This window comes from Cyanidioschyzon merolae, chromosome 11 (assembly GCF_000091205.1).
Source record: "Cyanidioschyzon merolae strain 10D DNA, chromosome 11, complete genome".
In the NCBI taxonomy this organism is placed as follows: Eukaryota; Rhodophyta; class Bangiophyceae; order Cyanidiales; family Cyanidiaceae; genus Cyanidioschyzon; species Cyanidioschyzon merolae.
This window is the reverse complement of record NC_010137.1, coordinates 670684-694089: the sequence shown is the minus strand read 5'-3', so window position 1 is coordinate 694089 and position 23406 is coordinate 670684. Positions and strand designations below refer to the sequence as shown.

General features: G+C 54.4%; 5 protein-coding genes and 3 non-coding genes across 8 annotated transcripts, besides 1 other annotated feature; 3 read left to right on the top strand and 5 right to left on the bottom strand.

The window, feature by feature from the left end:
* Nucleotides 1-2079: 2079 nt before the first annotated feature.
* Nucleotides 2080-3906, bottom strand: CYME_CMK252C (hypothetical protein; the record flags this gene model as incomplete). The annotated part of the gene is made up of 1 exon (XM_005536578.1): nt 2080-3906. One exon carries the CDS (start codon nt 3904-3906, stop codon nt 2080-2082), a length of 1827 nt encoding a protein of 608 aa, XP_005536635.1.
* A 3088-nt stretch (nt 3907-6994) lies between these two features.
* Nucleotides 6995-9136, bottom strand: CYME_CMK251C (probable DNA repair protein RadA; the record flags this gene model as incomplete). The annotated part of the gene is made up of 1 exon (XM_005536577.1): nt 6995-9136. The coding sequence occupies one exon, from the start codon at nt 9134-9136 to the stop codon at nt 6995-6997; it is 2142 nt and encodes a 713-aa protein (XP_005536634.1).
* A 143-nt stretch (nt 9137-9279) lies between these two features.
* CYME_CMK249T lies at nt 9280-12090 on the top strand. The gene has a single exon (XR_002461394.1). It is a non-coding gene; the product is annotated as a hypothetical transcript (transcript).
* CYME_CMK250T lies at nt 9334-11726 on the bottom strand. The gene has a single exon (XR_002461395.1). It is a non-coding gene; the product is annotated as a hypothetical transcript (transcript).
* A 901-nt stretch (nt 12091-12991) lies between the features above and the next one.
* On the top strand, nt 12992-14155 carry CYME_CMK248C (similar to phosphate/phosphoenolpyruvate translocator protein; the record flags this gene model as incomplete). Its single annotated transcript, XM_005536576.1, has 1 exon — nt 12992-14155. The coding sequence occupies one exon, from the start codon at nt 12992-12994 to the stop codon at nt 14153-14155; it is 1164 nt and encodes a 387-aa protein (XP_005536633.1).
* Nucleotides 14156-15182: 1027 nt separating this feature from the next.
* On the bottom strand, nt 15183-17911 carry CYME_CMK246T. Its single transcript, XR_002461393.1, has one exon. It is a non-coding gene; the product is annotated as a hypothetical transcript (transcript).
* On the bottom strand, nt 15530-16618 carry CYME_CMK247C (similar to 11-beta-hydroxysteroid dehydrogenase; the record flags this gene model as incomplete). The annotated part of the gene is made up of 1 exon (XM_005536575.1): nt 15530-16618. The coding sequence occupies one exon, from the start codon at nt 16616-16618 to the stop codon at nt 15530-15532; it is 1089 nt and encodes a 362-aa protein (XP_005536632.1).
* A 633-nt stretch (nt 17912-18544) lies between the features above and the next one.
* On the top strand, nt 18545-21149 carry CYME_CMK245C (ATP phosphoribosyl transferase; the record flags this gene model as incomplete). Its single annotated transcript, XM_005536574.1, has 2 exons — nt 18545-19003; nt 20313-21149. The coding sequence occupies 2 exons, from the start codon at nt 18545-18547 to the stop codon at nt 21147-21149; spliced, it is 1296 nt and encodes a 431-aa protein (XP_005536631.1).
* Nucleotides 20111-21592: a sequence feature (possible transcribed region).
* Between the last annotated feature and the right edge of the window lie 1814 nt (nt 21593-23406).

Here is a 23406-nt window from a genome sequence, read left to right as displayed (position 1 = left end):
GCTGAGCGCTTGAACGATTCGCCTCCTGGGGCAATCGTTACGGTTCTCGAGAGAATACACCCCTTCAGATACGGTTCAAGCTCGAAAAGTACGCCGGGATGAAAAGTAGCTCTTTTCCAAGATAGAATCGGCAAAAGCTCGAACGCAACAGGGATCGTGAAATACCATGTTGGCCACTAGAAGGACGTCGCCAGACATCATGGGAAAAGTATTCCATGATTCGACGAAGTGCTTGGTGTTGTTCTATAGGCTTTTTCCGTGAGCGTAATTGCGGCCGCCAAATGAATCCAATGCAGCGGGAACACATGATTTCCCCGTTCTCTACGAGTTCGATAGTACGTAGCATGGGGGCCCTGCTCCGCGAATATCGATATACGCAAGGACTGTTTCATCCGAGGCAAGTCACATCGACTAAAAAACAAACTGACGTTCCTGTATTTTATAATCATCGCGGCATTCCAGGAACGCTTTCGTTGCGATTTCGGTGGAAAAGAGCCGTTCGTGAACAATGACTCTTTCCTTGGCGAATGGATCCCAGAGTTTCTAGGAAAATACGAACAAGCTGACTAGAAGGAGAGACGCCCGTGGCGACTACAAGCATCGCTTTTGCCTTCCGTAAGCTGATCAACGTGTTGATTTCTACCGTTGATCGCAAGCAGTCTTCAAGAGTGTTCGTGTGCGGCGCGGAGCGCCAGTACTTGCTTCTTTTAGTGTTCACCAAACATCTGCGCACTGAGTTATGACTGACCTGAGGTAGAAATACAGTCCTGCTTGCGCCATTCAGTAAACAATATATTCCAAAGGCAATTCGTCTACGATCTGCACGGTACACTGCGTCCTGGTCTCTATCTCCATATCTATACGCTGCGAGAAGGCATTCGAATAAATTCAGCGGGGGTGTCACAGGACCAAGTCCAAAAAAGTTAAGCGTTTACGTTCCAGCACGGAATCGAGCGTGTGTTGATCAACGCATGACTGCCTCACCGAGAAGCGTGCTTTTTTCTCTACCCATCCGTGTCTATCCGTCACAGTTTGAATGAACAGCAAAACATTCATCATGTCCTGTGGCTTTTTTGGGAGTCTTTTTCACACAACTTATGGAGTGGAATGGGTGCACGAGCAGACAGTCTTGTACATTGAAATTGAATGGTCTTGTTTTGAATACAGGACGTTCAGGATAACGTGTACGAGAAAGGTGGTTCATTTACCAGCTGAGCGGAAAATCATTGAATAGCAGATGCAAGTCCGTTTTTTTCTAGCTAGCCGAAACATCATAAAATCATTCCGTCACCGTTCTCCAATCTACAGGAAACAATCCTTTTCATGAACACTCACGAGAAAAACGAAGCGATCACAAAAACGACGTCCTGGCACATGTGCACCAGAGTTCACTGCTCTGCATACAACAAGACATTCACAGCACCTGGTCGCTTGCGATCCTGCAGTGCGCCGTTCTGCAAGCCTAGTGCAGGGGATGGCCTTTTGGAATTCATGTACATGAATGGAGATGCGTCTAGATCTGGTGGGGCATTGGATGTCAAATTGCCGCCTGTACAAAACTTGAAAAGCTGGAGCGGTTGTAGCACATCGCAGCACTGAGCACCCTGGGCGGAGCAAACAGGGCCTCGGATTCCCATTGATCTGCGATACGCGAATCAGGGCGCTTTCGATTCTCGTTAGATATCGGGCGAGTACTCGTCTACTGCCCGTTTTCGCTCCGCATATCGTTCTCGCTTTGATTTGCTTGTGGAGCAGAGGAATGATTTGTGAAGTTCTCCGCGTGACGCAGCGGCACAATTGATGTAAAAATGACGAATACAAGACCCAGGCAGGTTAGGTGTTGAGATACTGCGCCCGAGTTCATCACTGCTGTCCCGCTGCATTCGTGTAACTCATATCAGTTACGGACCATGCACGTCGTTACGTGGCCGCGCGCACCGGGCACTTGTGCAACACACAGCAACTCGGGGTCTTGGACCACTGGATGACCCGCCTCAAACACGGAAATTACGCGTTTCACCAAAGCTGGGGACTATGCACCTCCTAGTGTCTCTGTTTTTGCCCCAAATCTACAAGTTTCTAGTCAGACGGATCGCGGATATCTTGCCAGAGACGAGCTCGTATCCGCCGACTCACCGCGGCGTGTGTTCTCCGTAACGCCGCTACGAATTCAGTTAGTCGCAGCTGATCTTCTGGAGGCCAGTGCTCCTCTAGTCTTCTCTGACGCAAGAATTCCAGCGCCGAATCAAGGCCTCCTTCGCCAGTAAAAGCTTCCAATGCTGCATACGAGCAAACAACCGCAAGCGAATTGGAATATCTGTTCAACAAGACTCGGTAAGCGCTCCGAAGAGCGTCCTGTTGCTGCTGCGGATCTGAGCATTCCGCAAGGCGCGAATCGATCAGTGATCTCCAAAGCGCCAGAATCTGCAGCATTTGACGCTGCCGACACATCGCATCACCGGATGGATGCAGCTCAAATGCCTCATGAAACAAATCCACGGCGACCTGCAGTACCAGAACAGCGTTGGCCGGCACCTTCGCCACCTCGCGTTCGAGCTGCGCCCAGGATGCCCAAACCGAGGCTAAATGCGGAGCCTCCGCGAGCCAACGACGAAACAGCTCCCTACATCGCTCCAGACAGACTGCTTTGTAGCGCTCAAATCGCAAAGATTCCCGAAAAATAGCATCTCGAGCGGCTCGATCGCTTGCACAGGCAAGGGCGCTCTCCTGAAAAGCGCGCACTCGAGCAAGGCTCCTCGTACGGGACCAAGATTGATCCAGCAAGGTAGCAATGAAGCGGGCGACCGAGTCACCAGGTGCTTGAGAAAAGCCGTACTGCAAGAAAGTCAACAAAATCGCTTCCGCTTGGGTTTCATCAGCGTACACAGATCGATAGTGTTCGGCAAACATGAGCCACGCTTCCGGATCTGTAGGGAAACGCTCGACGTGGCTCGCAAGCGTCCTTGTATCGCGTTCAAGAGCCCAGCGCTCACGGCGCGCTCGAAGAACATCGCAGAACCATGAATCATTGCGTAGAGGCGGGACGCTGCACATGGCCTCCTCGAGCAGGGCCAGGTCGTCGTTCCCGCTTAGTGATACGGCGCTTTCCAGGAAGTATTTCCATAAACGAGCTGAACGAAGACAACGCGCTCCACGTAGAAGCACAGCATGAGCGATCGTTTCCCCGGACGACGCCCGTGCGACAGCATCTATGTTTTTTTCGGGAAAATCACGCGCTGCAGTTTCCAGGTTCTCAGCACGGCTGCAGGAGGATGCTTGCGTGTTCTGTAGCCGCCGCAAGGTTGCGGCCCAGATGAGATACACATGCTCCTTTTCTTCTAGACTTGCGTGTGTTTCTTGCAAAGCGGTGAGCCATTCTTGTTCGAAATGAACAAAGAGTGGCACTTGTGTACGATCGTCAGCGTCGCTGCATTCATCCAGCGGGCAGCGAACCAGCACCTCCGATGGAAAATAACGAAGCTCTGTGTACAGTTCCCAGAGCGACGCACTTCTTGGCAGGAGCTGAATAGCTTGTCGTATCTTCTTTAGAGCCGCTTCATAACAGGTCTGATATTTCGTGGCCAAGGCACGCCACAATGCCTCCTGTCGGTAGAGATCCCGGCTCTGGAGGGCTTGCTCCAGGACTTCTCGACCGGCTTCGGGACCACGTTTCTGGGTTTCGGATGCGGCGTATTTTAGCCAGAGGGCAACTGAACCCGGACGAGACTTGACAAGTGACGCCCATGAGCCCGGTTCAGCGGTTCCGAACTCATCGGTTGGAGATTCCGGTTTCCGCAGCTTGGTTCGGGAGGTATACGTTGTTGACCGCTTTCGTCGACCACGCTCGAAAGCGGAACCCGACGGAGGGCGCTTCTCTTGCTTCGAAGCGTTTCCGGTTGCGAGCATGTACGGTCGCTTGTAGACGGATAGCGACCGAGGACGCTGCCGCCGCACGGAAACCGGCGCAGCGTATGTTCGCAGTGTGCCAGCGCAGAGCGATATCGTTGCAAATAAACCCTGGACTAGACGCCCAGTTCCATCAGTTTCTTCAGCAAGTCTAGATTTTGCAGTAAATTAGTCATTGGCATACCGCCTGAATCTTTGCGATACAGTCTCTCCGCTATCGCTAAGCACAGAGCGCACCAGAAGGTTTCCGTTCGCAGTGCGTTGCGCGGGGCTCTAGGCTTTTCCGAGAATGCTGGGCATCCGGTGCTCCAGCAATGCACGACGTCCTGGGTAGCAGGAGAGACTTTGTATCGAATAGGCCTGTATCTTATTGTGTGTTGGTACGTTTCTGGTCGATTCATGCTGAGCGTTTCACGCAAAACCGCATAAAAGTCTCGTCTCCGCTTGCAGTGCTCATTCGCATACCGAGCGTGAAGGGCATCAGTGTGAGTGCGCCTGCCAACGGTGGCCGTGAGACAAGCTTACGCTTCCAGAAATATGGTTGAGAACTTCACTGGACGACCAAGGAGATGAAGGATACGACGCCGCCAAACGAAGAACAGAAAGATTTTGCTGGAAACGGGCGGGAACTGACTGAGAGCGAACACTGTCAGAGCGGAATGGTCATTGTGATTCGGTTCCCAAACCCTGCCTACTACAGAACATCAACGGGGAGAATATTCGAAAACAAGAGATGCAGGACACGATCAGGGATGGTGCAGCCTCTGAGCTGCGGAAAGTCCGGGTTGCTTTGCTCGCCTTGACGCATCTCATCGAGCAACGGTTTGTCATCGTTCGGACGCAGGGCTGCAAGCTGTTCACATTTCGTTTGTACTTATCGACATTGCCTTTGTGCAACGGCACGGGTGATCGTCGGAACCGAAGACCCAGTGCGGAATAAGCATAGGATCAGGGAATTTACGAACCGTGTCCATGAAGAGCCTGGCGATTCGCCACGCCACGTCCACGATGGATCAAGTTCGATTGCGTAAGTGCGGATATATCGCATCATCACCTCAAAACACATATGCGGGTCAATATCGAGCGCTTCATGAAGAGCTCTCTGTGAGAATTTATGTATTTATCTGCCCTATGGTTACTAGATCCGACAAGTTTGGACTGATAGAAAGGGTTGCTCGCGAGTCGATGGAGTCAAATGACGAGCTGGACTCGGAAAAGCTCGACGTGGTCGCGTGTTCGGAAGCGATGCAGCAACGCGTGCGAACGTCACAACAGAACGAGCAAGCTCAGGGTGGAACTCACGACATCGGACCGACGAACTTTGTATAAAAAGGATGGATCCAACTTGATGCCTGCTCTCCTTGCGCCTTGGGTTACCAGGTGCTCCTGAACGGATCCCCCCAGGGCACGGCAGCATTGAAACGAAATGCGAGAACCGTCGCCCTCCCTGACCCTCGGTTCGATGTGCTCCGTTTATTTCACATAGACATTCATTGTATCACTGTAGATAGTGATGCTCTGGACTGCGCTGTACTGTACGTCTGCTCAGTGCGCGGTGATTTTTTTTCAACGACTCCTGGTGGATGCAGTGAACGATTTCGTAGTGGGGTGCGGATTTCGGGTTGCGGGGCATCTGGCCGTCGCCAGGCCGCTGAGTCAAGAGGACGGCGCCAAGGACCTGAACAGAATGCAGATGAATCCGCTCAGCTTTGTCAGGGCTCGGTAGTACCAACAGAGTCGGACATGATCGGCGCAACGCGGGTATACCAACAAAGGCGATGACGGCGTCATGATTCATCTCGATGCGTTTTGCAACCTATCGAGAAAATGTGGATGTTTTTGTGATTCATGCAGAAATTAGATGAGCGTCCAAATCGTCCATGCGGACGACACCTGACAGGAGCACATGAGATAGCGTAAAAGTCGCCGCTGTTTTTCTTGCACAGAGGCAAGGGGCATACATTCGCAAACGTATTCAAAGAGTCAGAAAAGGAAGTGACCGACAAGTCGCATCGATTCTTGATAGCCTATGGCCGTGAATGTGCATTGACGTGCGAATACCGCAATCCCAGGGCGTCGCCTTGAGCAGACAGGGAGTGCAGGAATCGATTCTACACGATTCCCATCGATGCGTTCAAGAGGGTATACGCGCATCACGAGCAAGTGTTCTTGGGAGGACAGCTTGAGACCAAGAGCGTGTATCAGAGCCACATGCACTGAAGCGCGCACATGGAGCCGATCGAATATCAGACGGCAAGTCAGTCGAAGTTGAGAGGCTTGTTCTCGCGTGATTCCACCTGCAGCAACGCCCGCAAACACTTTTTGCAACGGCACTTGACCGTCTCGGTCAATACCCTGATATGCGGCATGCTTTCTGAGCGTCCAACGGCTTTCTATCGAGCGGAATTCCATGGGAATCGTTTCGTACTCGGCGAAGGCATTGTGCGGAAACATTGCAACTTTTCGGAAGGAACGAAAGCAGCGACCAGGAGAAACGTGACTGGATTCCCGCCTCGACGAAGCAACTGGTGTGGAACGGTCAGCATTTCTGACACACTGGAGCGCCGCATACACACATATACATGTTTACACAATGGAAGTAGTTTTCTTCGGCATTTGGTAGCTGCCCGTGCTGCTCCCAGACACGATATCCATGAGTATGCAATGACCGCAGCCGGGATATTTGCGACGCGCGTACTGCACATATAGAAACGGCACGTAAACTCAGCCACGAGGATGCGTGCACGGAGCCGCGGTTGTAAACGCACCCGCGGACACCGCCACCTCACAATCAGTACCATCTACTAAGCAACTCAAGATCCTAAACGCCTGCTGTATTGACGTTTTGGGGTGCTGAGCGCTGCAGACGACCGCTGTCGATACCGAATAGCGCAAACGCAGTCTCCTGGCGCCCAGCGCACGTGACAGCGTCGGCAACGTTCACCAGCGTCGCCAGCGTCTGGTACGCCCTTCGATGCCTTGCGACGTGCGACTCTGGTTCCATCTCAGTGCAGAGCGTCTGGATGCGTTTTCATGATGCGTACAATGCATCGGGACCCGCACCCACACCCCGAAGCAGCTCGATCAATCAGTGCTGCTCCGTGGGTGCTATCTCTTCGGGAATGCCGAATTGCAGCACCTGGGAAATAGTACGGCATCGAATGACTTGGAGGCCCGTCTCCCGAGCAGCAGTCTCCTGTCTTGAACTCAAACGATCGCTGCAAACACAGAAGCGGAATCCGAGTCGCGCGATATCCCGTAGACGCAGGTCGAGACGGGGTACCGGGCGAACTTCACCCTGCAGGCCGAGCTCTCCAATGAATGCTGTATCCGGCCGAGGCGCCCTCGCGAGTAATGAGGATGCAAGTGCCACCGCTGCCGCCATATCTGCAGCGGGGTCTTGGATGCGGGCTCCACCTACCACGTTCATATAGACATCGTGTGTCTCGAGTCGCAGTCGAGCTCGTTTTGATAAAACCGCCAGAATAACGTAAAGACGAGAAAGATCGAAACCGTTGCTCGTCCGACGGGGCTGGGTGAGCGAGGTCTTTGCAACCAAGGCCTGGATTTCGACGAGGAAAGCGCGGGTTCCATCGACGACCATGGAGAATGCGGTGCCGTCAGTGGATTCACGGGCGTAGGTGTGGAATGGGTTGTTCGGCGCTTTCGCGGCTCCATCACTGTCATGCATCAGACTCGACTCGGCAGCCTGGAAGTACAGCAGGCTTGGATTCGGAACATCTACGAGACCCCGTGAGGTGAGATCAAAGATGCCGATATCCGTCGGTCCGAAGCGGTTTTTTGTACAGCGCAGAATGCGATGCTGGAAGAGACCCTGCTCAGATTCGAGGTAGAGGACCACGTCGACCATGTGCTCGAGCAGTTTGGGTCCAGCCAAGTCACCTGATTTGGTGACGTGACCAATCAGCATAATCGCAGTGCGCTGCCACGGCTCTCTTAGCCGTTGTTGTTGCCGCTTTGCGAGTCCAAGCAGACGGTTCGTGCAGTGCCGCACCTGCACGATACTGCCCGGGGCTGCTGATTCTTGCTCATTCTCCTGCGTATACACAGTCTGAATGGAATCGATAATGAGCAACCCCAGCGGCGACTGGGCATCAGTGTTGTCCACCGTGGAGGCGTCTTTGCGTCCAGCGCCGACTGCTTTCGACGGAGCACCTGTGCTGGGCACAGTCGCCGTAGGTGTTGTCGATGCGCTCGCCGTTGTCGCTCTTGGAGCGCTGTTTGGTGGAGCGTTTTCTCGCCCCGCCTGGATCTCTTCAACAATGTCGAGAATATCCTCCAAGCAGGCCTCGTGCATGATGAGAAGATTTCTCTCGAGGCTTTGACGCCTTTCCGTCGATTCCTCTTGACGGGGTTCCATGAGTCCAAACAAACGGGCGGCACGCGAACTTACCTGTTCTACAGATTCCTCCGCAGAAACATAGAGGACGCGGCAGCCGCTGCTGGCCACATCACCTGCAATCTGCAACAGAAGAGTGCTCTTTCCGTTGCCGGGCTCCCCGCCGATCAGGAGCAGTGAACCAGGAACAATGCCTCCGCCAGTCACTCGATTAAACTCGGCCGAGCAGGTCAGTAACCTGTGAACCTCAACTGGTTGCGCTCTGTTAGATTCCATGGATGCAGCGTGCGGAAGCTTCCCCGATGCATTACCGCTCGAACTGCCGTCCAATGCGGACGCCTTCGCAACCTTGTGTTCAGTTCCTGGACCTAGCCCGCGCCGTAGGATACCAAGTGGCAACGGCGCGGTGCCCGCGCCCTGCAACCAGTCATTGAGCTGGTCGCTGTCACCAGACCAAAGATTTGCATCACCGCTCCAGAGCTTGTGTCTTCTTTGGTTGGCGAAATCGTCGCGTGGGCGTTGTAAACCGCCAGCTTCACGCCGCCTGCGAGGCTGTTCCACCATGCTGTCCCAGCTCTGGCAGCACGGACAACGCCCGTAGCGCCGGGCCTCCGTGTGGCCACACTCACGACAAACGTGTTCAACGGAGCGCTTTGCTGCACATTGCCACTTTGGCACAGAGATTCTCTGTCTTTTGCGGACTTTGACGGCGGCTTGCCCAGCGTGCGACGTTCCCCCGCCGGGCCACCGCGAACACTCCGTAAAAGGCGTTGCAGAAGCGCGCTGCCACCAGCGGGACCCGCTCTGCCAAGCCTGCAGTGCGAACAGCGCTTGATCGTATGCAAGCTCTTCGCGCACTTTCCTCAACATTCCTTGATAAACCTTTGTGGACTTCGGGCTTCTAAAGCCTGCACAGATACCGCAGCAGCTGCAGCTACCTAAAATGGAATAAGATTCGTTCGAGTGCAACGCGCGCGCTCAACTGAAAGTGCCTGACGGCTAACGTTTAGTCTTTCAACGCAATGGTGTTCCACCTCTAGAATACAGTAACCAACTGCTTTTTCACGGTTTATAGTAGATGGGTTCGATGTACGTTCATTTGAAGAAATATAAAGTCTAAGGGAAAGCGATGGGCATAGAAGTGGAAGATCCTAGATGCCCGTCATCGCCGGGTTCGACAAAAACGGAAAAATCCTCTTCTCACCGATGATCGAGCGAAGGAGACGAAGAAAAAGAGAGAGGAGATAGGCGAGAAACGGTGCCAGCACGGCAGGATAATGATGAGCTTGTAGTGGCGCAGAGTGCACGAGGTCAAACAATCCTTGCAAAGGCGAGTTCCACTCCAGGCAATAAACGCAAGGAGTACGTGAACCGGGACATCAACGCCGCCATCCATATCATGTAAAGTGTACTGCTCGAGGCGAGAACCGGGAAGCTGTCGCTATGCGACTTGGTGTGGCAGCCTCTCAGGGTCGTTCTCTGCCTGGATAAAACAAAATCTATAGCAGTCAGCGGGTCAAAGAAGGACTGGAGGCGTCTGTAAGTGTATGTATCATTACGCTCTAGTGTCGCAGAGCGTTTTCTGCATCACTGACCACATACATACTCAGACACCGACGCGGTAGGTGGCGGTTGGAAGCCCCAGCATGTCATCGACACACTGCATTTTTGCAAAAGAATCAGGCATTGCCTCGATGTACGCAAAGAGCCTTGATCGCGACTGGCTCTCGACCGCATGAAGAAAGGCAGCGGCTCACGGGAGACTGGCGGCGGCTCGTTGAGTCGGAAACGCCGTTCACATCAGAGGCGAAACCGCGACAGTACGGCACGATGTTTGATCCCTTGTCGCCACAGCACTGCGCTTGTGATCGGCACTGCGAGCGGTACACATATACGATGGGAAGCTTTTCGGCACGAAAGCATAGCACATGAGTGTATCCTGGCTACGCATCCTGTTGGATTCCAGGAATACGGCACATGCTGGCCTCGCACAGAAGCATACTGCAGTTCGTGTCAGCGCCCGCACACGGCATTACGCAAGCACCAGGTATTCATCGGTGGTCGCGTAAGGTGCCGCAACTGAATCCTCACAGGATACATCTCAGCTCGAATTCCGAGGAGAGCACCAGTATGGAGTGCGAGACACGTTGAAACGCTCATGGTGAACCCGAGGTCTCTTGTGTGGCCACCAGCAGCATTTGGGTACACCGGGGAAAGCTCGATGAATGCATGGAGTTCGCACCGTATGAGACGAGTGTGCGTGACCTGGCAAGCGCACAACCAGCGTCTGGCGAAGCGCTTCAGTCGCTGCCCTGTGCCTGCATTAGAAGCATATGCGTGAGCCCGACAGAGGTGCAGCACCTGGATTATCGCGAGATCGGTCGAGCATCCATTCCTGACGGGTATTCTGCTCTAGAAATGAGCGGAGCGTCGTCGCACTTAGAGAGAGAAGATGGCGGCTTCTCTGGTATCAGACTATTTGCATGCACGCATACATGCAAGTCATAATACCATTGACGGAATCCTCTGACTCGTTCATACACGACAAAGGTTTGGTCTGTTCCCACAGTAGGCAGCATAGGACGTGGCTGGCTCTATCTCCGAGTGCTTCCTTCGCCTCTCGCTTATCTCCAGGTTCAAATACGCCGGTCGCTCATTTCCCACCATGCCTCTCTTCAGCAGTCGAAGGATGCTGATGGCAGTGCGTGCGAGTCCCGATTTCGATGCCTCCGGCTGCTATCGGAGCAGACCATGAGCGAGCGAATGCTGTGATTCGCGCTTCGCTCGCAGTTTCCATTGCTTCCTGGAGACAGCCCCGGTGCGCTCAATGCAACTCTGATTTGGGGCTGCTGTCAGAGGTGCAGCTATGTCCGTCGAGGCCCCCGTCTTGTCCGACGGGCGACGCTCTGGTTCACGAGCGCTTGCCCCATTGCTCAGCGCATGCCATGGACCGATACAGGAAGGCTCCCGTCGATGCGCTCCTCTGCTACCGGGGCTGGTGGTGTACCCAGCGATCACAGGCTCCGTGCGGGTGATCCACTCGGCGAGTACTCACTCTGCCCGCTGCTGTCGCACGCGTTTGCTCACAGGTTCGATAGGGAGCTTGCGAGAGGCGTTGCTCGCTTCGATGGAGCAAGAGCCAGAGGGAAGTCCCCGGGCTGGAGATCAAGCCGAGAACTCTCGGACGGAATGCGCTTTCGTCTCGCAAAGCGGTGACGCGCGCTGCACTCGAAGCGATCGCTGCGACGACTCGAGTGTGCGTCCAATACGCGTTCTCCGCTGCAGTCAGAAGTCAAGGGAGCCTCTGGGGATCGTTTCCCGCAACCGTTATCAAGCGGTTGCTGCACGCCATGCCGTCGATGACCACAAACCGAGGCGGCGATGAATTTTGGACGGCCTCGATAACTTGACGTGACAGGTTGAGCGGGCTTTTGGCATGCGCTCACGAGCACGCCAATAAGGGACGACGTCAAGGCTCCCTCGCCGTGGAGCTCTGCGCACGAGACGCTGCACCCGCGAGGTGCCTCGAAGCCCAGCAATCGAACACCTGCGCAATACGTCACGGAGGATAGCGCAGGCTCGCCTGTATGCATTGGATACTGATATCGATTATTTTAGGGTGCGTTTCTCGAGCCCATTTCGAATCATCACGATTTTCGTATGGTAACGAATGCTGGCGGCGACGCGTCGAATGAACCAATCCGAAACAACCACCGCGAGCATCCGATACGTAGTACGTACAAATCGGTTATCCTTCATAGTGGCACGTCGGACGTCGGTGCTGTACAGCGTAGGAACTCTGGAAAAGATTTAAAAAGCAGCATTGGAGGAAGCAGTGTCGTCTTCCATACATCCAACCTTTGTCCAGCGTATTCGAGTCGGGTGCTGCCTCGAATCCATCGATCCTTGAATCCCGCACCAGGCAGCAAGCATGCGCTCCAAAGAGCGCAGGTGCGCTCGTTGCTTGCACACGACCCGAAAGCGTCACGCATTGACCGACTGCTTCCGAACCGATGTCCTCTGTGTGGTACGGCAACGCCGTGTTCTGCCTCGGCGCAGAGACCGCACCGGCGCTATAGGCGGCATTGCGGGCCAACAAAGCAGGCGCTCGGCACACAATAGAACGAACCAAACGACCAGAATATCCGAGAAGAAGTATGGATAATGTAACTTGGAAGCAGGCGGTTTGATGGATACTTCACCGCACGCTGACAAAAAAGAAAAGAAAGGAAAAAGCGCACAATCGGAGACCGCTGGCCCATGGACACGTTTTGTCCATGAAAAAGAATTTGCCGACTGTGCTGGACGCTCCGCATGTGCGCTATGCGTCGGTTTTGCTGTGGAGACGTATACGTCCTGCATTCTTCGTAGCACAAAGCAGTTGCTCTTAAGCGAGGTTGATACAGCAGCAGGGCGGGAAGCTGTTTCAAAATTTGCTCTGCAACGGGAAGACGCTCTCCAGTAGCGCGTAAACGTTGGAGGCCTATTGGACTGTTGCACTCCGCGGCGCCGTACAGGGAGCGAGAGCGGCAGGGCGTCGCCCCGACAGCCACTGTAGCTTTGGGTGGCGCTTGCAGGCAGTTTATGCAAGGCGGTGCAGGCACACTTTGAGTGTGCAACCTGGTTTGGTTTTAGAGGTGCTCGCACAACGTCCGCATCTATCGCGAGCGGTTTCCGTTTGCGCGCACGCTGCTTAGGATTGCGTGTACGCATGGGCGACTAGTGATGACGACGCCTCCACGACGTGAGCAAGCTGTACAGCTGCTGAAAGCAGTGGTGCTTGCTTACTCGTTTTCAACTTCTCTAGTGATCTACAACAAGTGGTTGTTTACAAACTGTGCCGCCGAGGAGCGGCAGACCTCACGGACGGCTGGCCGATGCCTCGGCTGGGGCTTCCCGTACCCTCTCGTGGTCACCTGTTTCCATATGCTCTTTCTTTCCCTCGCGACTCAATTCTATATGTGGTGCGTACCAAGCTCGCGACCGACGATCGACAAGCCGTACCGCAAACCTCGCTTGCTGCTTGTCGGTCTTTTTGTCGCGCTTGATATCGTGTTCACCAATGCCGGCTACCTTTTCCTGGAAGCCTCGTTCGTGGAAATGATTAAGAGCAGCATGCCGGCATCGGTTTTGCTCTTCGGACTCGCCGCTGGACTAGAGCAGCGTTCTGGTGTCTTGTTGGCTATCGTCGTCATCATTAGTGTCGGTTTAGCGGTCGCGACGGTTGGTGAAATGAACTTTCATCCAGTTGGTTTCGCGCTAGAATTACTGGCCGTATTATGCGGCTCCGCGCGTTTGATTGAACAGCAGCTGCTTCTTCGGTATGGTGCCGAGGGCAAACTGCATAGTGCCGTGGGCCTTAGTCCAATACAAATTCTCTATTATCAAGCGCCGATCTCTTTTGTAACGCTTCTGCCAGCAGCGTTAGCCATCGGGACGACCCGAATGCGTCACGATGCGCTGCTCAAAGATGCGCTGTACGTGATCGAAACGATTTTGATTCTTATTGCCGGTGGCCTGCTCGCTGTTGGGCTGAATTTTGGGGATATCTTGCTCATAGATCGCAGTAGTGCCCTAACCTCCACCGTGCTTGGAACGGTAAAGACGGCCGTGGTGATCGGCGTCTCTTGGATAACGTTTCGGAACCGCATTTCGTGGCTGAACCTCAGCGGTTACGCCGTATGCGTCGTAGGTGTATTTCTATATCAGCGGTACAGGCAACAGCAACCAAGTACCAGCACCAAATTTGATACTGCATCGGCGGAAGCCGATGCCCAAAGCGAACACACACCTGCCACCGGGCCTGGCGTACCTGAGAGCACGGGGCTCGCGAAGGAAGTGAACATGCGACTGGATGTTTCCGCTATGCAGGAGGACACTGCGGTGTAGGAGCGTCTCCCGCATACCAGCGATTGTACAGATGAAAGCATGACGAAACCAGATGTATCCTGGACAATAATTCGTCCTCGTTGAGTGAAGGCACTGGGCTAGCACGCCTTGGCGATACGTTCTTGTAGATGAAATATGCCTGGAATCGCTGCAGATGTTTCGGAATCGGAACCGTCAGCGGTTGGCGATCCCGTCCTGGGGCTGTCTAGCGCATGCCGGTGGTCGACAACGCTAGCCGAGAGTGCCACTGGAACTTGCGACGCCTGCCGGGGCGCGTACTCGCCACAGAAAAATGCATCGCGGAGCACTGTGGCAATGATCTCAGGCATTATTGTGACTGCAGGCACTGTAACGTGACGCAAAGAATGAACTTGCTGGGGGTTTTGGTTCATGGGAATGTAGTCGCGTATCACGAAAAGTACTTTCGAAGCAGCCAAATGCATGCTGCCGCCCGGAATGATCCCAGACACTTGATGAAAGCCCGTCGATACGATTCTGGTAAACAGTCGCAACGCGGGCACTTTTTTCCAAGAAAAAGCGTGCTGGCTTGAGCATTAGGCACGAGGTGGCTTTCACGAGTCCGCGTGCACTGCGCAGCTTTCCGCTGCAGTTCCCGCAAAATCCGCAGCGCTATTTAGACCACTTTTGGGCTCGTTACCTGCATATCCAATGCGAGCATCATCGAAAAATCGAAGGCCTGCATGTAAGTTCGCGCCCGACGACCGTCAATGCTCAGTGCTGCGGTGCTCAGACCGATATCCTAAAGCAGTTCTTTTGTCGGATTGACCGCGACCGAAATTTCAACGCAAACAACACGGTTCCAGTGCCACCTCGATGGAACCGCACAGATCCACGCCTAGGAGCGCTCGCGAGAAGAGAACCGTGCAGAGATGCTTTTCATAAAAATGACCTCACCGTCAGAGAATTCCCTTGATGGGGGCCCAGTTCACATAGCATCGCGCTGACTGCAGTGCTTATCGAGGAATCCAAAGTGCCCAGACGCAATACCACTTGAATTTATCTCATCACGCTTACAAGCGCTTGCGCTCTCGCCACGATCCAGCCTCGCAACCGTAGTCTATGATCTGACGTCCATCAAGTCCCGCCTCGTAACCGCTCCATGGAAGGCATGCGCAGTTGCAATGATGCATGTATCCATGCGCATGGCAATGTCGAAAAACTTGTCGCGAACAATACGGGAAGCGCTCCCGATGCACGCATCGCGCGCACGCAAGCCACGGATACGTGGACACGTGTCCGGCAGCGATCACCGCCGGGTCGCGCAGTGCCGAATTCGCGCATCGCCGTGGACGTCTTTCCCGGAAACGCTGTTGTCGCTCGACCTGCTCACGTCAAGGATGCTGATCTGTGCATTTAGATAAGCTTCTCCACAAGGCGTGTCAAGATCGCGTACTTGGTCGAGGTTCCGCTGTCGGCGATGTTCACATCTGCTGCTTGACGCTTTCTCAATTTCCGTTCCGCGCGCGTCACCATACGGCCCATCACCATACTCCATATCCATTCTCGGACGAGGGGCGGGGCGGCATTCAGCCATTCACCGAGCACACCGAATGGCCATGCAGGGTATTCGATGACGCCCACATCACGCTCTATTTGATTCGCAAGCGATGTAGCCGCTTCTTCAGCGCTTTTGGCGAAGGGCAAACGGCCATGTCTATTCTTCAACGGCTCCGTCATCCGCGACTCAACGAATCCCAGCAGGATCGTATTCACTCGGATGCCCAATGGTGCCATCGCGGTGCGCAATGACTCTCCGTAGAATCGAACTGCGGCTTTGCTCGCAGAGTATGACATATTCAGCGGACCCGCAATGTACGACGCAATGCTTGCGTTAATCGCGATTTGGCCTCCGCGCTGACGTGCGATCATGCAGTCCAGCGCCGGCCAGATCGTGTACAGGGCACCGTATATGTTCACGTCAAGTAGCTTCTTGGACCTCTCATAGCCAGTAGCGCCTGACTTGCTTTCCTCCATGAGTCCTGTATTCGTCACGGATACACCGGCGTTTGCGATGACGAGATCAAGTGGGCGTTCTTGGTCGGCTTTGGTGATCGCCTCACGCATCGCTGCCTCGTCGGCAACGTCCACGACTAGGGCATGCACTTTACTCGCCCCGAGTTCCCGACACCGTTCACACACCTGGTCGAGCCGTGTCGCATTTCGACCAGTCAGATAAAGCACAAGGTCCTGAACCTGTTGCTTGCGCGCTCGCTTGCAATACTCGTAGGCGAGCGCCTCGCCAACACCGGATGACGCGCCGGTGATGAAAACGCACCGCGGAACCCGTGGTAGTGGCATCTGCCGCTTCAGACGGTTCCCAACGCCCCCGTATTTTACGTACAGCACAATCACCGGGGACAGAATGAGAAAGAAGAGGTTAAGCAGGATGGATCCTAGGGTCACACCCACAAGCAAGAAAAAGTCACCGAAACCGCCGAGCATGGTTTGCGGGCAAGCTGTTGCAGCGCTGAACTCGCCGTGATCTGGGCACCACCGATCGACTTTGTTGGACGCCTAGTTCGTTCTGCTCCGGCGTCGAAAGTCTCAAGCTGTTCGTATTTGCAGCAAAACGCTGAGATACTGCCAGGACAAGGGTCGCAACGGCGTTTACGAGTGGCGCGGACCGACACCCTCAGTGAATATATCTAGAACGCTCGCGCTGGCCACAGGATTGCGCTCTGGACGGCATGGTCGAATGACGCGCCTAGTAGGCGGCGTTGAGCGCGGGACGGAATCGAGGCATGTCGCGTCGAGTTTGCGGAACGTTTGCATGCGTACCAGATTGAATTGGGACGAATCCTCTGACTCGTTCATGCACGACAAAGGTTTGGTCTGTTCCCACAGTAGGCAGCATAGGACGTGGCTGGCTCTATCTCCGAGTGCTTCCTTCGCCTCTCGCTTATCTCCAGGTTCAAATACGCCGGTCGCTCATTTCCCACCATGCCTCTCTTCAGCAGTCGAAGGATGCTGATGGCAGTGCGTGCGAGTCCCGATTTCGATGCCTCCGGCTGCTATCGGAGCAGACCATGAGCGAGCGAATGCTGTGATTCGCGCTTCGCTCGCAGTTTCCATTGCTTCCTGGAGACAGCCCCGGTGCGCTCAATGCAACTCTGATTTGGGGCTGCTGTCAGAGGTGCAGCTATGTCCGTCGAGGCCCCCGTCTTGTCCGACGGGCGACGCTCTGGTTCACGAGCGCTTGCCCCATTGCTCAGCGCATGCCATGGACCGATACAGGAAGGCTCCCGTCGATGCGCTCCTCTGCTACCGGGGCTGGTGGTGTACCCAGCGATCACAGGCTCCGTGCGGGTGATCCACTCGGCGAGTACTCACTCTGCCCGCTGCTGTCGCACGCGTTTGCTCACAGGTTCGATAGGGAGCTTGCGAGAGGCGTTGCTCGCTTCGATGGAGCAAGAGCCAGAGGGAAGTCCCCGGGCTGGAGATCAAGCCGAGAACTCTCGGACGGAATGCGCTTTCGTCTCGCAAAGCGGTGACGCGCGCTGCACTCGAAGCGAGCGCTGCGGCGACTCGAGTGTGCGTCCAATACGCGTTCTCCGCTGCAGTCAGAAGTCAAGGGAGCCTCTGGGGATCGTTTCCCGCAACCGTTATCAAGCGGTTGCTGCACGCCATGCCGTCGATGACCACAAACCGAGGCGGCGATGAATTTTGGACGGCCTCGATAACTTGACGTGACAGGTTGAGCGGGCTTTTGGCATGCGCTCACGAGCACGCCAATAAGGGACGACGTCAAGGCTCCCTCGCCGTGGAGCTCTCCGCACGAGACGCTGCGCCCGCGAGGTGCCTCGAAGCCCAGCATTCGAACACCTGCGCAATACGTCACGGAGGATAGCGCAGGCTCGCCTGTATGCACTAGATACTGATATCGGTTATTTTAGGGTGCGTTTCTCGAGCCCATTTCGAATCATCACGATTTTCGTATGGTAACGAATGCTGGCGGCGACGCGTCGAATGAACCAATCCGAAACAACCACCGCGAGCATCCGATACGTAGTACGTACAAATCGGTTATCCTTCATAGCGGCACGTCGGACGTCGGTGCTGTACAGCGTAGGAACTCTGGAAAAGATTTAAAAATCAGCATTGGAGGAAGCAGTGTCGTCTCCTTATTTGACGCTGCACAGGTGATGTCGGAGCCCTTGCTGCCTTTGAAAGCGGTCTGCTATTCGCGAAGCGACTGCACCAGCGAATAGCCGGCCGAAGCGAATGCGATGCGCGCCCAGCGCTGCCGGTCCCGGGCCGCGTGTACATTGGAGACGAACGAGCGCCCCCGCTTCGCTCATAGGACTAGTCATCAACCTGTGCTTGTTGATCCGCAGCCTCCTTGGTCGATTAAGTTCGTAAAGGAGTGTGATGGCGTTTGTTGTGCAGTGCTCACGCTCGAGCATCAAGGAGCGGCAACGGATAAGCACCATTGTCACGAGTGTTAGGCTCCGTGGCGGTAGCTGCGAAACGCGTCGCTGCCTGCGAGTGCGGCGAGCGCAGGGCGTTCGTGAGCTTCGCAGTTGCAAGGTCGCTGCAAGTGCTAACCTAGGCAATGAAACTACGAGCTTGAGTGCGGATGCGGAGGCTCGTGACTCGATTCGACTCGCGATTCCCTCGAAAGGCGAGATCCACCAAGCTGCGGTTGAGCTGCTGAATAGCTGCGGCCTCGAAGTGGACCTGCGCAACCCGCGCCAATACGTGGGTAGCATCAAGCACTTTCCCGAGGTTGAGCTCTGGCTTCAACGCCCAGCGGATATTGTTCGTAAAGTTAAGGATGGTACCTTGGATATTGGGGTTGCTGGTTATGATCTCGTTGCGGAATATAACGTAAGTTTGTGCAAGGCGTAGGCTGGAGCAAGTTCCGAGACCTACGTTCTCCATGATCGGTTGCTCGGCACCTGCGTGTGCTACGGGGATTCATTGAGGCACCTGTGCACTCGATCATGCCTGCAAATGGGCATGCTCGGCTCTGAGGCGCTGGTGCTCAAGCTGTATCCCCAGAGAAACTCGAAGCGACAGGCGCGTAGCATGCCAATCAGTCGTTTTGCTTTGGATACTACACCAGGCGAGATAGCGGTAGCTGATCGTGGTACGAGTACCAGCCTGTCGACATCGCTCTAGAATGATCCTGTAGTGAGGTAACGGTGACGTGCATTTTGGCTGCAGTACCCGAGTCGGATATCAAGAGTGGAAGCGCTCGGATGGGCGCAAATGCTTTTGTAGACGGGGCGTGCTGTCCGGCTCTGCGTCTGTCAGCAACGCTGCTCTATATTGAATCACTTGCATGCGAGAACAGGTGCTCAAAGCATCACTCCGTATGCAGTGCGAGATGCTCCCGCAGATAGGACACATGATAGCTTCGAAGCTTTGATCCATGGCGTCAGAGCGAAAAGCATCAAGCAGTGTTATGGAATACAATGCCTTCTTACGCAGTGAGTCTTGTGCGGTGGAGCGTGTTTGCTGGTGGCGGTGACTCGGCGCACGCACACGCGCTCGACATGGTGCATACCTTGAACTGGAGCGCGCGTTGGTTACTGGTGCAGATGCTCCTGTCGATGAACTGGTCTAGAATGCGGATCAACGGAGATGATTCGTCGCTGCCCGAGTACACGCCATGCGGCGAGTGATCGCTACGAGTGTCGCGCGTTGTACGGTTCATGGTATCTCGATTCCCACTCACATGCGACTTGGTAACGCAGAGCCTAGATTGATGTCTCTAGGGACCTGAACGGATAGCAGTGGACCAAAGGCGCTGCTGCTGCTGCTGCTGCTGCTGCTGCGAACATCAGATGCAGTTGCGTCGCTTCCGGATCCATACGCCGGTGGTACGTCTCCGCGGCCATGGACGGTCCGGATTGGACTAGAGATGCCGTGGCTCCGAACATCTGATGCAGATGCATCGACTCCGTATCCAGACCCTGGAGATATGCATCAATTTACCCGGGCAGTCTGTACTGGACTTGAGATACCATTTCCATGAGCGTGACCGGTCCTCTTGATGCCCTTGGGATCGCATGCGATGCCGCTGTTACCGTTGCCTCAACCTAGAGCAACTGTTCGCTCCATATGGATATTCAACGCTGTGGATGCGCAAGAAAGAACACGAACTAACCTGCTCATGATTCGAACTATTCAGGGAACTTCTACGGATGTCGTCATTGTCCACGACAGTCTCGGCTTCGGTATCTGTCGTTTGGGTCTGGGAGTGCCAATTCTCTGGACCGATATCCACAACATTGAAGATTTTCGCCGCTTTACAGAATCTCGCTCACAACCCTTGCGCATCGTGACCAAGTTCCCGAACCAGTCGGAAATTTTCCTGGCAGCTCACGCCATCCGGAACTATCGACTCCTGTACCAGGATGGTGCGTTAGAGGCCGCTACCCAGCTTGGCACCGCCGATTGCATCATTGATCTCATCAGCAGCGGCGTGACGCTCCGAGAAAATAATCTCAAAGAAATACCAGGCGGCACGATACTTCAATCGGAAATGCAACTTATCGGCAATCGTTCCCGCCTAGCAGCGGATCAAACTCGATATCCATTTGCCGAGCGTCTTCGAGATTTCGTGCGAGAGCTGATCGAACGGATGGATGCCCATTTCACTGCGCAGCAACACTACAATGTCATTGCGAACATACGCGGTGAAAGCGCTGGTGACGTTGCTCGACGTCTTGGCGAGTTCACGGATCTACGAGGCCTCGACGGACCGACCATATCGACCGTGATTCCACCTCGAGGAGTCGCCCACGGCATGTACGCCATCGGACTGGTAGTGAAGAAGACGCAGATATACTCAGCTATGAAGCAGCTGCGTCGAGTCGGAGGTAGTGGGGTTTGCGTCCTTCCGGTAACGTTTGTTTTTGAGGGTACAACGGATCGATGGAAGCGGCTGTGCGAGGAGCTGCAGATTCCCTTTGAGAACGATGAATGGAAAACCATGCCGCGACCATTTTCTAGCGATAAACTCTGAAGTTTTGCTTCTGGAAGGTGATAATGCTAGCGCTCGAAGCGCTGAGCGCCGGCATCGACGCTTGGCAAGGGCGCCTGCTTCTGCAGTGCCCACGGAAAGCGTAACGCTCGGATATGCAGCTGCTCCAGCGGCTACAGCTTGCACGTCTTCGCTCTCAAAGCTCTTCTCTCCCGCTTAAAATTCAAACCGAGTGTAATGTTTGTAGAAAAGGAGCAGTCGCTTGCCTGTGAGAGCAAGCTGCACGCGTGCGCTCGACCCGTCAGTGGCCGTGCTTGCCGCAGTGACGCTCTGGCAGTGGTTCAGCTTGTGAGCTCCTCCGGGTGCAAATTCGAGCGCTACTGAAAACGCTCGGTAGGCCAGCAGACTACCAATCTAAACACTGAGATCCATAGTGGTATTCGATGCCCTCACTTGCGGGTGACGACCAGGTACTCGTTGGCGATGCACTCGGTCCGACGCCAGGCCTCGATCTCAGAAGGCGTCTGTTCGGACGTCAGAGGCTGTTCGCGTCGGGAGCCTTGACACTACCCGTCCGGTGTTCCGTTTCTCGCAGGCTGCTCTCCGATGGCGATATCCATAGTAACGTCGCGTAGCAAAATCCCGTTATCTTCTGAAAAAATGCTTACGAGGATCGTTCCCTGTCTGTACATCCCAGCGCGTAAGCCGTTCGGGATTCGTGAATCGTACCAAACAAGTGCCTTTGTCCAGGGTCATTCAAATCCACTTTCTCCTGGCGTGCGGTTTCTTTCCATCACGAGTCTGCAGCATTTCAGCACCATGGAGGCACACAGCATAATAAATGAGTTGTGAGAGACTTCGTGCGAGATACGAAACCGCTGGACACTCCGGAGGCAACAGAAATTTGCGGATGTTGATCAAGACGTTCATCTCTTGGTGCAGAAAGTGCTCGTGTTTCTTTTTGGTGATTGTATATACCGTTGTGAGCCTCCTGGCTTCCATTGTCTCTTTAAATGACGTTCGGTGGGTTTACCTTGCATCATCTCGTGCATCCGTCGCTGTTTCATTCTCATCTTTTCTACCAGTTTCAGAATGGACACGTGCTCAAGATGCGTGTATCTCGTCTTGGACTAATCAATGGGAACTGTACGGCATAGGCACCAGAACGTTTCTACACTCACTTCGAGAAAGAGCAAGTGGCCAGAATTTGCCGGATGCGGCACATTCAGCTCCAGACGCTACCACAAAGCGATCCGGATTCTCGGCCATATTCTCATCCAGCCCGCAAAACAAGTCGTCGATCACCTTGCTTCTTGTGTACGCGCGACCGAAACCGCTGTCAACCCCAGCACGTTCTGATACATTCCTGCCAAAGATAGGCCGCTTGAAGCTTTTGGACCCTTGCGTACTCTCTGAATCGTACAGAGCGTGTCCCGTTGGTCTATATCGTGTTGGGAGCGTCGACATGGGTCTGACGCCCTCATTCGACGTTTGGATATGCTTCATAGAGTCGGCGATGCGCGAATCCCGATGATCCCCGGCCTTGGGAAACTCCAGTGGCTTCATCTGCATCCCGTTCAGGCCGGCGACTCCGTCTTCTTGATCTCGAAGGACGGCAACTGCCACGGTATCAATCAAACGGGGATCCATGCTCACGACGAAATCCTTCTCTCCATTGCCTTGAGCGTTTGAAAACAGGTCCTGTTGATCGGTTCATACAAAATAAGTGAGAAACTTGAACGAACGCCACAACTGCTCTTCACAACTTGCTCGAGTGCTTCATACTTGCTCGCAGAGGCCAGCTCTATCGCCTTTTCATTGACTCAGCAGGATGCCATGAACACGGTCGCTATACGAGGTACTGTTTTTCCTAGTGATTCAGGCGAACGTCGGTGGACGGTGGCAAGAAAACTCGCCTTTTCTATGCATGGATCTTCGCTCCCTAACGCATATTTTCTGTATCTTCTGCATCGCGAGGAGGCCCCTGTACTGAAGCGTGGCTTTCCGCCCTATCCCGTAACGGACAAAGGAGCGATAGAGCAGCACACTGGTAGCAAAACTGAACGATTTTATTGTTTAGAAACGAGTTGTCGAAGAGCCATGTCACAAATGCGAACGACTTTTCTAATCGACCATGAGCGTAAAAACTCGAGTCGACGCCCTTCGTGGTATGGCAAAGGCGTTCTATCTTCGTGTTGCATCCGCAGTGGCGCAGTGGGCGCTGTTGCGGACGCTCGCCGCAGGCAAGGTGCATGATAGGACGCGGAGCATAACTAGATGCTCCGAGGGCACGTATGGG